At 39.5% G+C, this 17,149-nt stretch overlaps 1 protein-coding gene across 2 annotated transcripts in view; it reads left to right on the plus strand.

Moving 5' to 3' along the window:
• Window positions 1-73: 73 nt before the first annotated feature.
• OGDHL (oxoglutarate dehydrogenase L) overlaps window positions 74-17,149 on the plus strand; it is a 47,490-nt gene continuing 30,414 nt past the window's right edge. The window contains exons 1-4 of one of the 2 annotated variants that reach the window (XM_088168843.1): window positions 74-107; window positions 4,493-4,727; window positions 11,139-11,312; window positions 14,453-14,555. In XM_088168843.1, coding sequence (XP_088024969.1) covers window positions 4,521-4,727; window positions 11,139-11,312; window positions 14,453-14,555 — 484 coding nt within the window. In that variant the 5' untranslated portion in view covers window positions 74-107; window positions 4,493-4,520. Of the gene's footprint in view, window positions 266-4,492; window positions 4,728-11,138; window positions 11,313-14,452; window positions 14,556-17,149 lie in introns of both variants that reach the window. The other variant, XM_088168842.1, reaches the window with a different exon arrangement.

The following is a 17,149-nucleotide window of genomic DNA, read 5'->3' on the forward strand; positions in this document are numbered from 1 at the left end:
TCCTATCCCGGGCTGTGTCCTGTCTCTATCCCGGGGCGGTGGTGCCGGTGCAGCGCCCGCGGCCCCGCCCCGCCGTGACCTCAGCGCGCGCGCCTCACGTGACGCAGGTGCGGCCCCCGCCCCGCCGCTCCCTCCCTTCCATCCCTCCATCCCTCTATCCCTCTATCCTTCTATCCTTCTGTCCCTCTATCCTTCTATCCCTCCCTTCCTCCGCGCCCTCCCTGCCGCGCTCCGCGGATGCGCTGGAGCCTCCGCGCCCCCGCAGGTCTGTCCGCGCCGGTGAGGGGCGGGGGGCGGCGGAGCCGGGCCGGGCCGCGGTGCAGGGCCCGTGCCCCGCGCAGGCCCCCGGCGCGGCGGGGCCTCTCGCCGTGCGGCTCGGGGGTCGCGCCGCAGGCCGGGCCGGGCCCCGGGCGTGGGGTGAGCGGGGCGGCCCGGCCCGGCCCCCGTGATGCCTCTGCCCTGCCGCAGCCGGGAGCGCCTTGACAGCCCGGCAGGCTCCGGCCCCCGGTGGGCAGGGTGACCAGGACACCGCGTCCTGACCTTACGGGGAGGGGCCGCGCAACAAACCCGACCCTCCCCGCTATGTTGGTAGCCTGGAGTCGGTGGTGGTGCCATTCCTTTGGTACCGTGGTGGTGTCATCCCTCTGGTATTGGCTGAAGGCGTTTTTTCAGGGTAGGGTAATAAATCCGTTAAGTTTCATTGCACCGAGGCGCCTCCGTGGCCCAAGGCTCGCTCTGTGCGCCTTGCTGTAAAACCTCCTGCAGGTCAACTTTGTGTGTGTGGAGAATTAAGAGTCTCTATACAGCACGGCATATCTGTGCCGGGGGAAGAGAACAATTTAGTGCATGGAGGTATCCCTGAAGTAGCCCTATTTAATAAGGATAGTCCCTGTATCCCACATTTTCTGTGATAACCTTTTGGAGAAACTATAACTTTCACACATTTTTTTCACTGTGAGCTTTATTTTATTTGAATTACTCAGTCTTAAAAAGAGCTTTAAGAGTAAGCTGTGTGCAGAATATTGGGGGAAATTACCATGATAATGAGGAACTATTTTTATGAATTATGGACCAGACTTCTTAATCACCACTTCTTCAGAGCGTAAAGAACATTTGTTAACATTGGCAGCAGGGCTTCACATGTGTTAAGAAACTCAACAAGGGCACTGGCAATACCAGGAGGATATTGATTCATATGTGCAGTGTGTTTATACTGAAAGTGATCTTGAAAAGAGCTGGATAAAAACTTTGTTATCAGAAGTGTCTGCTGTCTGTTTTCCACATCCTTCTATGACCCTCTAGAAACCTGGGCAGAATAATTCCCAGGCCTGTCCATGACATTAAGGCACTTCTAGAGGTGGAAGTGCCAAGGTGAAAGCTGGGTCATCGTTTGAGACAGAACAGCTGCAGGAATTTTCAGCTGCTTAGGGCTTTCATTTACTTCCACCATTTTGAGGGTGCTGTGGTGCATTAAATATCAGGTTGTTCTTGTGGTTCACTGCTTCTTTCTTATTTTTGACCTCCAGTAGAGATTTAATTAATACCATTCTTTAGGTTGCTCTTAGCTCAGCTTGATCCCTTTCCAATCACTGTTTTCATTTCAGGGGTGGTTTGGGAAACATAGTGAAGTGGAACCGTTCTAACTCTTCCCGACTCCTGTGTGCTGTCCTGGGTGCCGATTTCTGACTGACAGTCTCAAGGCTGAGTGGGTTGGGATGCTCTATGATCACGCTGGTGGTCTCTGGTTTGTTTAGCTGCTGACAGCTGACATCTGTGCTGAAGAGCGATATGTGCAGACGGGAAAACTAGGAAAAAGTCAGGGGTTTTGAGTCAGATTAATCTGTAACTGGAATCTGGCTGGAATGACATAGCTCCTGTATGCTTTTATAGATTCCATATTCAATAGTTACTGCTTGAAGTATGACTCTGACCCCATTTTGAAATTTAAATGGAACCAGAGGGAAGTACCACTTACAAGCTCTTTGTTTCTATTATATATTATGTCATTTGCATCCATTTTCCAATCTCCCTGACACATTTTTCTTATTCTGTTATGTGTTCTTTACTAACTTCTAGAAGAAAAAGCTACATATTCTTCAGGCAGATATATTATGAAGAAAAAATGTAAAATTACCCAGGCTTAAGAAGCTTGCTGCTGCAGTATGATAAACTGAGAAAAACATTCTTCTCTTTCCCTTCTCTCTCAAGTCTTTGCAAAGTACTTTAAGTGAGAGTAGGTAATCCCTTAGGAATGAGTGTACATGTGCAAAGGTTTTGTGGCAGAGGGTGAGATTTGCATGCAGTAAAGGTAGGTGCAGTAATTTCTATGAGAATGGGCACAGACAGCAAGTTCTAAGTACCATGGTGACCTCTCTGTTCTTACTGTTATAACACGTTGAAGTCTCACCCAGTTTTGCAAAACGACATAATGAATACTTACTGTTAAATCTTACAGAGAACTATGTATGCAGAGAGTATAGGAGCTGTGTCAGTGCTCCTGCAGTCACTGAGCTCTTGCAGGAATTAATCTGCTTCCAAAATGGTGCTGATGTTGTTTGTGTTCCTGCACTTGCCTGGGAGCCCTGGTCAGAGATGGGTGTTGACACAGGTGTTGTAAAATAAGCTTTGAATCTGTGAAGTGGGAAGTGACAAGGGAATATAAACTGGTAGGAAATAACACTGATGAGTGGGGATTTAGCATACCCGCAGCCCAGCTCTTGGCAGTTTGCTGCAAAGGCCAGGTGGAGGGAGAAGAGTGTGTGCTTTTGAGGAGCTCATAGGTTTAGATGAGGACTGGATGCTAGTTTCAGTGATGCTGCCTTGGAAAAGCACTTTCCATGTGTCTGGGCATATGGAGAACGTGCACAAGTGCTTTTTAGCACACCCAGTAGGTGGGTGATGGCTGCTCTTAGGAGCTCTGGCTCAGGTCTGCTGATGAGTGAAAAGGCTGCAGAAGTCTTGAAAGAGTAAACAAGGGAATCTGATATGATCAAAGACAGTTCACTGCTGGGATGATACAGCTAAAGGTAGTGACTAAGAAAAGGATCTAGTCATCAGCTTTTAAAATAGATGTTGAGCTAAAAATGTGATGCCAGAGAAGAACAAGCACTAATACAGTTTTATTTAGTAGGAGCCCTTTTTCTTTTTTTTTTATTCTTTTAAGGATCAATGTTAAATTTGATGATGAAAGATATAGCTATTCCTATCCCTCAGAAAATTAGGCACTTTATAATCATGTATTTTGTTTTTTGAAAGGAGGCTGTAAGAGGAGAAACAATGAAAAAATAATTTAATGGGATTTATATACAGAAAATGTTAATGAAATTTTTTATGGTATCTATTTTTGAATTAGAAATAAAGATATCTTGACATGTAATAAGCAACATTAAAATTTTTTCTATGACTCAAAATATCAGTGTTGTTGTAAAAAAAACCTTTAAAGTTCATTTGGCAGCTCAAAAAACTTTTGTTTTTAGCAATTGTTCAGTCACATCAAGCAACAAAAGGCCTTGAGTTTTACCTTGGACTAAATAACTTATTTCTCCAGTTGGACAGCTAAACAAATGAGAGACACATTGGAGTTAAATCTGAATTTTACTTCTTCTAAATTTCTTTCTAATTTTCCTTCATGTTATTGTAGCTCTCTAAATACTTTTAAAATTAAAACAAAATTAATAATTTCTTTTCACGTTATTGCTCTTTCTTTGCAGTTTTAGCAACTTCAGGATTAAGATTTTTTTATTTCAGGACTAATTTTAAGATGCATTTGTTCTTTCTTATTTTGAAGGTGAGCTCTGATTCCCTTTGATAGCACTGGAGTGATGGTGTTCAGGATTCAGAAGATTCAACCCTTATTGTAGGAAATTTAATTGGAAAATTGAATTTCTCAATTCAAAATTGCAGGGAATCTGCTGTCCTTGTTACAAAGCTCATAAGAGATCATTGGAAGCACAAGATAAATGTTGCCAGTTAGGAAAACAAATTAAAGTGAGCCCTTTCTCAGTGTTTCACTGTTTGGTCCAAGGCTAATGTCAATATGAACACATAACTAATGTTTCTAATTATTTAGTCAGCTCCATTACTCGTGGCAGAAATTTGAGGTAGTGGCTTTTTGTTTTCCACAGCACCCTTGTCTCACTGTTTGCTGACCCCCCCCAGTGTGACTGGGTGAAAGGCCACAGCTTTCCAAACAGAGAGGGTTGCCAGGAGCTCCCAGTGGTCAATGATTAGCAGCCCCGTTTGCTCCAGGGGACGGGCCCGGGGGCAGGCGGCACAAGCCGTGGTTGCTGCAGGGAGCAGCTGGCTGGGGTGGGGATGGGCAGCAGCCACTCCACTGCTGTGGCTGGAGCTCTGCACGGAGCTTCGTGCCTAGGCCTGAGCTTTGTACCTAGAGCATTGTAGCCAGAAACCTCAGTTTTTGCTGGGAGGCTGAAATGTGTCTGCAATTCATTGGCACTTTTTCTGATTAAGTTTGGTTTTATTTTATTAATAGACTTGGATCGTCTGGCTAATAAACAAACATGAGTCATCTGAAGTTGTTTGCAGCTGTACTGAAGAGGCATGGCTTTAAACTTCTGGAAAAGCAAGATATAGCCAGAAGGGCATTTTTACATGGCCAACGGTATTTTTCATCACCAACCTCAGAGCCATTCCTGAGTGGGAGTAATTCCAATTATGTGGAGGAAATGTATTATGCATGGCTCGAAAACCCTAAAAGTGTACATCAGGTAAGTCTAAAACTTGACTAGGTTAGGAGTGGAATAGGTTTCTTTTACTTTTTTGCTTGCTTTATTAATAAAAAGTTCAGGAAAAGGTCTTGTGTGAAATGAAAAATGTGAAATTAATTTCCCACCTATTGATTGGTGTAAGATGTGATGCTGCAACTATAAAAATACACGGGAGGCACAGGCATGGTAAGCAGAGCGGAAAGAATGAGAAGTCCAGACCAGAAATAGAAAGCTGCTCTGAAACTTTATTCCTCCGTGGAAATGCTGGTCAAGCAGTCAGTTAAGTTACATCCAGAAGAAGACCCAAGAATAACATAATTTTTTGGTTTATAGTAAGGCTATACCAGAGAATATGTTACATTTAAATAATATGTATTGATGTTGGTACTTCTAAACTGTGTGAGGATGAATGTTCAGTTGCTTTTGGATTAAACTGTGGAAGTTGTAACCTTAAACTCAAATCTGAAATTGTCAGAATATTCTTCTGAAGTATCTTGAGAAGTATTTTGTTTTGTGTCTCTCCTTCTCTCTCCAGGCTATAGACATTTGTTTGCTTTTCTAAAAGCTCTATTACCCAAATCCTTTCTTTTGGACAAAATACATAGGCTTATTTTTAAACAAGCTTTCTGCTGACAAAGAGGGCTCTGTTATAGTGATACATGTATAGTAACTTGAGAAGTCTGATCAATTCTAGGACAGACAAGTCATTTTCCAGGAAGTAATGTGAATTGTGCCCAAAATGTTTACCAAATTGGTTGTCTGCTCCCTTATTCTCGAGGCACGTATATCAAAATGTCACTTAGAAGCTGTTGTTCTAAGTCTGATAATCTGTCTAGAGTGAGAGGAAGTGATGCATGCCGAGGGCAGAAACAAAAAAGGAAACCAAAAAGGGTGGTTTTGTAGCTGGTTTTTCTCTTTGGATGTGGTGTATGAACTTGGTCTTGTTGAAAGCTAACATATGCAGTGCCAACCCTGAAGACTGACTTATTCACACAGCAGATTGATTCTAGGTCTTTCGTGTTACACCTGACCTTGGGTTGGAGAAACCTTCTCCAGGAGTGGCTCTTTCTCATCTGACTTTGAGCCCTTGTCCTGTAGCTGAGCTCCACCAGTGTGGGGTGGGGTATCACATTGTGTGGGTGCACTGCATTTCTGCAAGGCCCAAAGTGATGTGTCAAGGCTGTCGATCAATATCAACCCTTTTGTCCTGGGGATACTGAAGGGAAGAACTCGTGCATAAGGAGTGTGTGGTGGCATCAAGGTGACATCTTTTTTATTTACATTATATTGGCTTCTGGCTAACTTCTTTCAGATGAATGAAATTCCTGGTTCAGTCCATTTGCAGTGGGGTGTATTTTGCTGCTGGGAAGCCCTGCAGGCATCCCTGGGAGGGAAATTCCGCTTGGCGCGGCCGGGAGCTGGCCAGGGTGCTGAAGCAGGCGGCCGGAAGGTGACACCTGCGCCGTACGGATTGCTGCTCGGGGTAGGCAAAATGCTAAAAATCCTGCCGAAAGCCCTCCACTCATCTGGCAGTGCAGGCGCAGTCTGAGCATGGATCCTAGTGAGGTGATACAGGTTGTGGGTTGAACAGTAAGCAATAAATCAGCACAAGTGAGTTGACAGAGGAATGTAGGGTGTGGCCTAGGGAGTGGGTCCTAGGTGATCCAAGACACATTTTTGTGGTGATTTAACCCCATCTGGCAATCACGCAGCTATTTGTGCCTTCTCACACACATGTGTGAAGGGGGGAAAGAATCAGTAGGGTAGAAGTGAAAAAATTTGTGGATGGGGATAAAGATAGTTTAACAGGGAATGCAAAATCTGCATGCACGAGCAGAGCAAAACAAGGAATTCATTCACCAATTCCCGTGGGCAGGCACGTGTTCAGCCATCCCCAGGACAGCAGGGCTCCCACACATGTAATGGTGACTTGGGAAGACAAATGCCATCACTCTGAATGTCCCCCTTCCTTCTTCTTTCCCCATGCTGAGCATGATGTGGTTTGGAAATCCCCTTGGTCAGCTGGGGCCAGCTGTCCTGGCTGTGTCCCTCCCAACTCCTTGTGCAGCCCCAGCCTCCTCACTGGTGGGATGAGGAGCAGAAAGGCCTTGGCACTGTGTGACCTCTGCTCAGCAAGAACAAAAACATGTTACTGTTACAAAAATTAGTTACTGTGCAATTAACTAGCCCAGCCCAAACCAGCACAATTATAAAACTGTGAATTCTTTTCTAGGTTAACTGTGTTTAATAAACTTGCGACAGTAACAGACTGAAATAAATTCACTGTATCCCTGATTTATGAGGCTTGAGAGAATATGATGGATGGAAGTAATGCATTATAGCTATTCTTGCCTAAATTATTAGTTTTTTCACAGCCTGTGAAAAAATGGGAGGGGGAGAAGAATGCCAATTAATTTTACTTTGTTTCATCAACAAAATTAATTTTTGGTTTCTTGAAAACCATCTCATTTCATTGGCTGAAAGCTGCAAATACCTTCCGAAGATTTTTGTTGACAGAAATTGTTCAGTTTGAGCTTTCATAAAACAAGTTTAAAATGTTAAGGGTTGAAATCACCCCATTTTCTTAAAAATACAGAAAAATTTGTGCTGTGATTTTGACTGTAAAGTTGTGCATTTGCCATTCTGGTATGGAAAGGAGAGGAAGTGTTGGAAAATAATGTCAAGAGACACTACGTGGTGTTGCTTATGGTTTTGTTAATGATTTGGCTCTCTGCAGGCCTCTTGTTTTCATTATTTTATTCAGTATGCCCAGCATGGTCTAGAGAACCAGCTTGTGCATTTAGACATTGCATTCTCTTTCCTCATTTTCCTATTTATACCCTATTTCTCTTCATGTTTCGTCTTAGATAACCCCTTTCCAGAGGGAATGTGCTTGCTCATTGATTAGATGGAAAAGCTTGATTTTTCCTGGGCTTTAAAAGTCATGCTCTATTCACTTGTACTTAAAACGTCCAACTAATCAGGGCTCCTGAATGGATTTCCCTCTCAGAAGATTTGACTGGACATGTTTATTTACAGCTGTTTGAAATACGGCTGTCACATTCCAATGAGCATATGCAGTGTTTCTAAGAATTTCTCCTTTCTATGTATATCGTGGTTGCATATCAAGGAATATGCATGTGTATGTATATGCATATATGTGTGTATATATATATATATATAAGAGCTTTTATTCTTTGTACAAATCCATTTCAGATGATTTCCTGTTTTTCTTTTCCTTTTGAATTTCCTATCGTCAGAGTAGCCAAAACAACAATCAGAATAAAATGACGTGGACTCTGAAAAAGGCATCATTATTTCTCCTTGAAGCTTGGTGTCAGGGCCATAGATCATAAGAGAGAGGCTTGACAAGGCTCAGTTATTACTATCACAAGATTAATTACAAAACTGCATGGTTGGCTATGGAGTACATAATGCCTGCCATGTTATCCTGTGTGCAGCCGCTGTGCTGTGAGTGTGTAATCACCTCCTGGTATATGTACTAGGAAAAAATGTGGGGGTTTGTTTTGCTTTGACTTAATTTTATTCATTTTCTTCTAAAAATAATATAATGATGCTCAGTGTATGTCTTCTAAGGCGTTACTGTCCTTACTGTAGTTGATGAATATTGTGATGTCACTAGGAAAAAACCCCCAAACCATCAAGATAAAGCATATGCTACTTATTATTCTAATTGCAACACTGTTTATTATATGACAGTAAAGTGTTGCCACTGAATACTTGAATTGTGTTATATTACTTGAGAAGTAATAGTTAACTACAAGATAGATTTGCTGGCAGAAGGAAATAATTTTATTTTTTTTCTGGTGAATTTATTTTTGCATTATACATCTTCTCTACCACTTTCTTGAAGAACTTTACGAATTTAGTTGAGAGACTGCAGGTTTTCTGTGAGAGGAAGCTGGTCTTCTGGTCTGTATGGTCACATGGCAAATGCTGTTGCCGAAGATTGACATTGATACACAGAACTTGAAGACTATAATCTGGTATCAATCTTGAAAGACACTATAGAAATTTGTAAAGGCTTTGATGGATGTGTATCTAGTAAAAACTAATTTTCTGTAGCCAAATGATGTATTTTCCCTCCCCTCTGATTAAATGTCAAGCCTGTCCAACAAATCAATAAGTTCAAAAATGTGATAGGAAAAAATAGTCTGGGTCCATTCTGTCTCAGCTGGCTGCATTCTCAGATGGAAATATTTTCTTGATATTTGTGAGTTTGCATGAAGGAAGAGCTCTATACTGATTCTTCTTAAACAGATCACTTGTTGGGCAAGTCTGTTTGGAGTTTAACAACTCTCAGCAGAGCACTTGTTTAAAAACACATTCAGTTGTTTGTGAGACTGTGCTGTGATAACCATTACATTTAAATGAAAGGTTTTACTCAACAAAGGAATAGCTAAATTTTTATCATCACTGTATGTGTATCATGGTGTTAGATAAAGTAAGGAAGAAACCTTAATGTGAGCAAAGCAAATTCTTTATTAAAACTTCGAATGTGAGAGATGTCATGGATCCAAATATGTGTTTGGAATTTCCTAATTTATGCTTAATGAGAATTTATAACTCTGTATTACCCAAATAATTTCTCCAATCTAAGTAACTTTAGTAGTTTAAAAAGGGGTTATGATTGTTTTTCACTGTCAGGGGTCTCCAGACTCTCAGACTGGGTGCTATGTAGGCATGGAATAACAATGCTGTTCTTAACACAGACCAAGAAGGTGTAGAGAGAGAATCCCAGCTGAAATACAGTCACACTAATAGGCTCTTGTAGACCACTTATAGGATGTAAATTCAGACTTCTAATCTCAGTGTGGCTGCCAAGATGTCAAGGTAAGAAGAATGTAGGAAACGGGCATAAATAAGAGAAGGGAGGAGGAATGAATTCTTTATCAGTGTGTCTGGAACTGGCCACCCCACATGATCTGTCTGTCTTAATTTGTCAGGGCAAATAAAAGTCAGGCTATGTTTAGATAAGCCTGTGTAAGAGCAGGGTGATAAATTAAGTTTACTGTATTTGTACTGATGAAGCTTTGTATGAATAAAGAATAGGGGTGCATTAAAGCAATGTTTCTTGGCCTCATGCTAATGAGAGTCCCACCCACAGGTTCAGTGAATCCCCCCACTTCCACAACTTGAACTTGGAAGGTTGGGTGATGTTTAGCTCCTTTATGCTGCCCCTCCCATGGACACCTTAGAGCTTTTAGAAATTTCAGTATGGAGACTTTTTGTTAATGAAAACAGAAGGGATTTTGTAAATATTTTTTGTCATGCCTTGCTTGTATTACATAATTTTATTTTGTGGGTTCTGTAATGCATATATTAAATCTTTTAAAAATAATTGCTTTGGACTACTTTTTCTTTTTTCTGGCACTTGGTTCTTTAAAATGTAATGGAAATCTGCGAGGCTTGCAGCCTTGCAGAAATTTATCTCTTGCAGTTCTTCTATTCCAGTCACAAAGACATGCAAGTTTTTAAATAGCTTCCTTTTTGTTTTCTTAAGTTAACTGACTGAGGGAAGTGTTTGACACAGATTTCCTTCTTTGCTGAGTAGAGGTGTCTCACATGTCACATTCTGCTGCTCTCTGTTAGCATTCATGTATGTGATACCATTCTAACCTGGCACAGTAACCACCTCATCAGAATGAAAGCAGTTCAGGAAAACAAGATTTGGGCATATGTGAGTGAAGTAGCTTGTTTAAAACACAGAAGGAAATAAAGATATCTTTTGTTAATTGTGATTCAGTTTCTGAGATAAGTACTTATCTAAAATTATTACTTGCACCTGAAACCAGGCCCATAATTGCTTTCATGGTATTGTAACAACCTAAGCTGGTGAGGAAGGCATCTTAGAACAAAAGTCTCACTCAAAAAAGCTTTAATTGCTTTTGAAGTTTCTTCAAGAAAAGCTCTTAAGAACTGATTCTGATTTAACATGATCAGTGAGTGTCTTGAAGTACTCTAAATTCTATAAGTGTCATTAAAGGAATGGATTCATTTAGTTTATTAAGGTTCTTTGTTTTATAGGCTTGATAGCTCTTTACCAGCAGCATTATATTTTACCCGTTCTTGGCTGTCTGAATAAATAGCACAATTAAAGGAGCTGTGTGAATGGATAATATATGAAGATGCTTTACAGATCTCTGTGCTGGAGAGTTTTCTGCTGAGCAAGCTCAATGTAAGAAATGAGAGGAAAAATGTTCTGTGTAAATATAATAGTTGCTACTGAGACTGGGACTTAACAGTGCTGTCTTTTTTTGCTGTCTGTTAGTGGAGGTTATAACACTGTGATGCAGTGAGGTTCCATTTGCAGCTTGAAAGAGCTGCTTTGGATTAGACTTTTGTTTGAGGTAATAAATATTTCTCTTTATTCTCTGTACACATGTCCAGTCCTGGGATGTGTTTTTCCGAAGTGCTAACGCTGGCCAAGCAGCCCATCTGCCAGCTCAGCTGGAAGGAAAGGCATCATTTCTGCAGAGCCATGGCCTGGCCCCAACACCAGGGAAGGCTGAAAAGCTTGTTGAAGACCACCTTGCTGTGCAGTCCTTGATAAGAGCATACCAAGTAAGTGTATTTTGGGGTAGGTGTGGGAAGGCCTCTTTTTTGCAAACAACCTTCTTCCTTTTTATGTTCTCATTTGTATTCTGGTCTTAACTGGTCTTGCTTCTGGTCCAAAACGCCTTGAACTAGACAGCTTTTCTTTCCAGCACAGTGTCTAAACGTGGAAGTGTTGGATTCAGACTGGGGTGATCTTCTGGTTTAGCAAACTCATAATTCAGATTACCCACAGATCTGATATTGGTCATCTGACTTGCCCAGAAGGACTTTATGGAGGCAGTAGTTTGTGAAAGTCTGCCTTCACCTCTGGCAGTGGTTGTACTACAGTTCTAAATGTTACAGCCATTCTTTAAGAAAGAATCTAAGGTGAATCTTGAGATTGCTGATTTGAGCGGGATTATAGGTAAAAAGAGAGAGAAGAAATGATGTATTAACCAGAAACTGCATTTTGGGAGGCTGACAGTACTGAATTTGGGTTAACTTTGATGGATTCTTTCAGAGAGCTGTTCATCAAAATTGATTTTGCTTCACACTGATTTTTAACCCTTTTATTAAATTAAGAAATTAAGTCCAATTTTATTATTTTTCCTCTAAAAGAAGAAGGAATTTCTAAATAGGACAGTGCGTTTTATTAGATGTTTTCCAAATGAAAAACAAGTTTAAATATTTTTGTTTAGACTTGTATTTGATATCTTAATTTCAAGGAAAAGCTTAAAAATGTTGTTAAAAAAACTCCCCGTACATCTAGATCTGTGTTTAACAAAATATTCCACGAGTATTTTTTAAATTAGTAACTTTCCAAGAAGTTTACTACAGTTTGATTTGAGCAGATCTGTTCCTCCCTGCCCTAAATATTTCAAGTCTTGTTTGGTGTTACGAGAGGAATAGAAGAGGAACTTCTTAAAAGACCTTTTTTTGTACACATCGCATTGTCACCATTGAGTTAGAAGGTTGTTGTAAAAATATTTGTGAATAGTAGAAATGTTTGTGAATATAAATACGTGAAATTTGCTTAGAAATAGATACGTAGAAAATAACCAATTTTGCAGTAAAATTTTGGTGAAATATTAGAGAAAATTGAGGGATGTTAGGCTGGTTTGACAAAATTTACTTGAAAATAGTTCAGGGATTGCCATTTTGCTCCCTTTATTTGTCAAGTGATGAAACAGAAATGTCTGTAGAAATGGCAGGCACCCATGTGTCTGCAACAAACAGTCACACAGGATTGCCTAAGGCAACTGTCTGCTTTTTAAAAGGTATTTAGTACCCTCTAAATTCAGTGTTGAAGGGGTATGATAATTTGTGACCTTCCTTTCCCTGATAATGAAATGAAATGGAGAAGGATACAGAATTTTCATTTCTCAAACCTGTCAGTGTTTTATGGTTTCTGTGGTAAACTGCTTTCTGGTCTGTTGAGCTGGACTTTGAGAAGGCAGTTAATCTATTGCTTGTTCTAACAGAGGGCACTGGGCACACTGAAAGCAGGATTTTCAGTGGGATGTGCGTGCTTAACAAAAGCGAGGCCAGAGAAATCAAGGTTTAGTTTCTGGTAGTCTGTACTTGCATTTAGTCATATGGCAATCAGTGAAAATTTTCTGTCTATGTGTTTTCACAAGGTTAATCTCTGATTTTTGCAGATGTTACTATTTTCTGTATTCAGTGAAAGTAGTAGGACTTACGAAAAAATCCCTTGATATTGAGGAAAATACTGTCTTTTAAGACTAAACTGCTCCTGGAATAATATGGCATAGCATTTACTGATCTGCCTTTCTGGGTTTTGGTATTCCTGCTGATCCTCTTCCTAGTAATACTGAAGAGCAGATGTAGCTTAGGGAGGTGAATTCTGTTGATGATGTTTGAGACAGAATTGTTTGCTTTGTTCCAGTCAGATAAACTTAGTGCTGCTGTAAACAGTCAGATGGCACAGATGTTGCTGTGGGCATCATTTCGCCTGTCAGAGTTTCATTACTGGTGATTCATGAGATGCAAAGAATCACAGAAGTCAGGCTGAGTTTACAGGGCTGGTAGTTCCATAGAGGATGCCATATTTCTGCTTTCATATGACTGGAAACCATTTTGTTATAAACTCTCTAGCAAATACAGAAGAAATGAATGGTGTTTTTACATGTCACTTCTTGATGAACCACACTGTAATCATATTCTATTACTGTGTGATGCACTTCACTGTTAATATTGCACTTTATAATTTTGGGGTTTTTTTCAGGGACAATTAGGATACTGGTAGTGTGAATGAAATTCTACCCAAGCGATGCAAATGTTTTGTTAAAAAGAAAAATTATAAGGAGAAATTAATATATTAATCTATAAAAAGCTTTTAATGAGTTAATTTGGTATATGAGAATCACACATAAGAGGCATATTAAAAATTGTTTTAGATGTGTGACTCTCTGGAATCAAATAGTTATTTCTTCTGTAGTGATGTTACATGATAATTCACTAGTTTATAACAACTTATGGCATGCATTAATACCAGTCACAGTGATCATTGAAAGCTGGCTGAATTCCTCACTCAGTTTGTGTTCTTCAGTGTCTTGAATATCAATTCTACCAGATCAAATTTCTGAAATTTCATGAATGAAAACAGATGCTGTCAGATGCTATTTGATGTGGAGCAGAGCTCAGGAAGAGTGATCCCTTCACTGCCAGTATAAACTACTGCAGCACCAATCTGTTTTAAGTCAGCAATTCTGTATTTTTATATATTGCAGGTGCAGAAAGGAGGATTCAGGCAAAAATACAAAATGGCTGAATTGGCAAATTCTAAGATCTATAGGCTCATCATAGTTTCTTAATTTTACCCAGAGACCTAGTGTACTCTTTAGTAGCCTTCTTCACTGAAACTCCAGTGTAATCAGTGTAATAATTAAATTGTGTGGCAGGCATGATAAAGATTATGTTGTAATGTATAATTTTTGATAGAGTTATATGTGTAATCAGTGATATAATGCTTATTTTTGTTCTTATGGGAAAACTTGGGGACTATGTAACTCTGTCATCACATTACTGGTGTTTGCTTCTTCAGCTTAATGCCTGATACACAAACTATGGCGAGATATTACTGACTTTTTCACTTTGTCTGACTTCTAGTCTGATTTCATTTTGCTCTTACTTTCTTCCTTTTTAAGATCCGTGGCCATCACGTGGCTCAGCTAGATCCCCTTGGAATTCTGGATGCTGATTTGGATTCGTTTATTCCATCTGACCTTATTACCACAATTGACAAACTTGGTATGTAAGCTGTGTGCCTTCCTATTTACAATGCTCATTTGTGTGTCACTAGACTGAGGTGATTTAATAAGACATTGCACATAGAAAGGCTTGGGTTGGAAGAGACCTTAAAAGATCACCTAGTTCCAACTCCCCTCTATGGGCAGGGATGCCACATTTCAGGGATACTTCTACCTTTTCTGCTTGCTGATATCATGACATAGAGCTTTTGAGCTAAAACTTCAGGATGATGGAGTTTCTACTCTGAAATCACAGGTGAGGTTCCTGTGAATTCTTCTTCTGATGATGATTGTTATAAATGCTCTATAAACACCCGAAATATTTTATTTTTGAACCACACCAAAAATTAATACTAGTCAATTAATTAATTAGTTAATTAATACTGATAATCTAAATTACTCTTAAAGCACTATAGTTCATACTTGTTTGAACTGGGGACATCTGAAGACTAGTCAATAGAGAAACCAACCAATAAAGCAAGCACTGGACAGAGGAACTTAGGGTAAATTTCATACCAAATTTGGAATCTAATGTCTGATACTTATTCCTTAAGTATATCTTGAAGAAGTGTCTTTGAAGTTACCAGAAGAAAAATGTGGAAAGCATAGAATTCTTTACCTTTAGATATAATCCAATGGTGATTATATCTTCTATTACAAACTTCACTTTTCTGCTGAAAGAGTGTAGTGCACCAGGGTCTGCTTTTGCAAAGGTTGTTCTCATTGTTAGGAGGGCTTGTGTCTGAGAAATTGGCACTGATCAATTTCTTTGCTTCTCTTTACTTGAATAAAAAAACACCTGATTGATTTTTCTCTGCTCTTCAATCTACCTGGTTTGTTTAAAATCTGGTTTTGTACTTGATGAAGACACTGAATCAATTTTTCTTTGATATGTAGGGAAGCTTTTTCAATCAGACATAAAACATAGTGCAGGAAGTAAATAAAACACTCTCTGCTTAATTTTACTGTAAGAATATCTACTGCCTCTTTGCTGCTCTCTTTTCTATTTCTGGTGTAGGGAAAGAAGCAGTTCTGAAGGAAGAAGTATAAAGGAAGTGGATGCCTAAGAATAAATAAAGAGGTGCTTACAAAAATTGGATCTTCTCTCTGAAGTTTGTCAGCTTTAATTAAAAGAGTACCTACTAGAAAACACATGAGACATTTACTGAGCAAATATAATTAATTTGGAGCATGGTTGACTACTAGCACGTCAGTACACATTTCTTTAAACTCTACAGATAATTTAGTCCAGGGTATTGTGAGTAGTCACAAGGCATCCACTGAAGCCCTCGTGCCCAGAGGAAAAATGTGCCAGACCTCTGAATGAGATGAGGGGATGTGCTTGAGAGTGTAAGTGAGGAAATTTCAGTTTGTGAGAGGAAATAAAATTTCTAACCCAGTCTTGGCACAACTAAAGTAGAGGAAGATACCAAATACCTATCCTCGAATGTTCCAAGCAGGAAACTTACAAAAGGTCTTTGGCAGGACAGAAAGTATTTTAATATTTGAGTTTTCTGTGCATTTTATTTGTCCCATCTTCTGATTTCTTTATGAGAAACCTTGTGGTAGGAAATTTCTAAGAGTTGCTTCCAAAAATGGAGGTAGTTACAGACGTGCCTACTGCATGAGTCACAGTATAGGATTGCTTTCAGGATTTCACTAAGGTTGTATCTCTTTAAACACGAGGTGATGCTTCAGTAAATGTGTGGTGCTGTGGTACAAAGCACAGATGTTCTGTGTGTGCCCAAATCACTCCTGTACGTGTTCTGGTTTATGCATGAGAGGATATCAAGAGCCTTTGAAGTCTGAGAGAAAGTCAGCAAAAGCAAAGAAATAAATGCACTGCTTTGTTTCAAATGACACTAAAGGCCCTGTCATCCCCTGTGTCACTCTTCCCTCCTGCTGGAGAAAAACCTGTTATGATACCAAAATGGAGAAGAAGTGGTATCTATGCTTTTTTGGTCACTCCAGGTTTGAAGTTTTAATATATTATTAAAAGCAAAATTAACATTTTAAAAAGTATTATTTTTAAAGCAAAAACCATATTATTTACTGACAGTACTGTATAGTCAAAGTGGTAGCAGTGCAGTCCTATGGCCTGTCTTCAACTCTTAAGTGCTGTTATTATATCATCCTTAATTTGCTGTTTTGTTTTTATCTTCAGAAAAGTCAGTTAACATTTAAGCACCTTATTGATTTAAGAGTTATGTGCATGCTATTATGCTAAAGTGGATGTCTACAGCTTATCTGGAATCAAGATGAAGAGTTCAAAATTAAAAATGGAGAAGCTACTTTTAGTTTTCGAGCATTTTTACATGTGTAGGAACATATGTAGTTTTAGTGTGTATATAAGGTTCTGTAACTGGGTAATGTGTATTGTAAGTGTTGTACCTTTGCTTCTTATAATTGTAAGAAACTTTTTTTCCTTCCTTCATTTAAGAAGTCTAAGTTAAACTTGTATCATACAAGGCCTTTAACTTACATTGATATCAGTTTTTCAGTCTTGTCTGTTGTGTATTTTTGCTTTTGAAACTGCATAATAGTTAAATTAAATATTTTCTTAAATAATATTCTCAGCCAGAACAAATTTAGATA

This window comes from Sturnus vulgaris, chromosome 8 (assembly GCF_052056855.1).
Source record: "Sturnus vulgaris isolate bStuVul1 chromosome 8, bStuVul1.hap1, whole genome shotgun sequence".
NCBI classification, from domain to species: Eukaryota; Metazoa; Chordata; class Aves; order Passeriformes; family Sturnidae; genus Sturnus; species Sturnus vulgaris.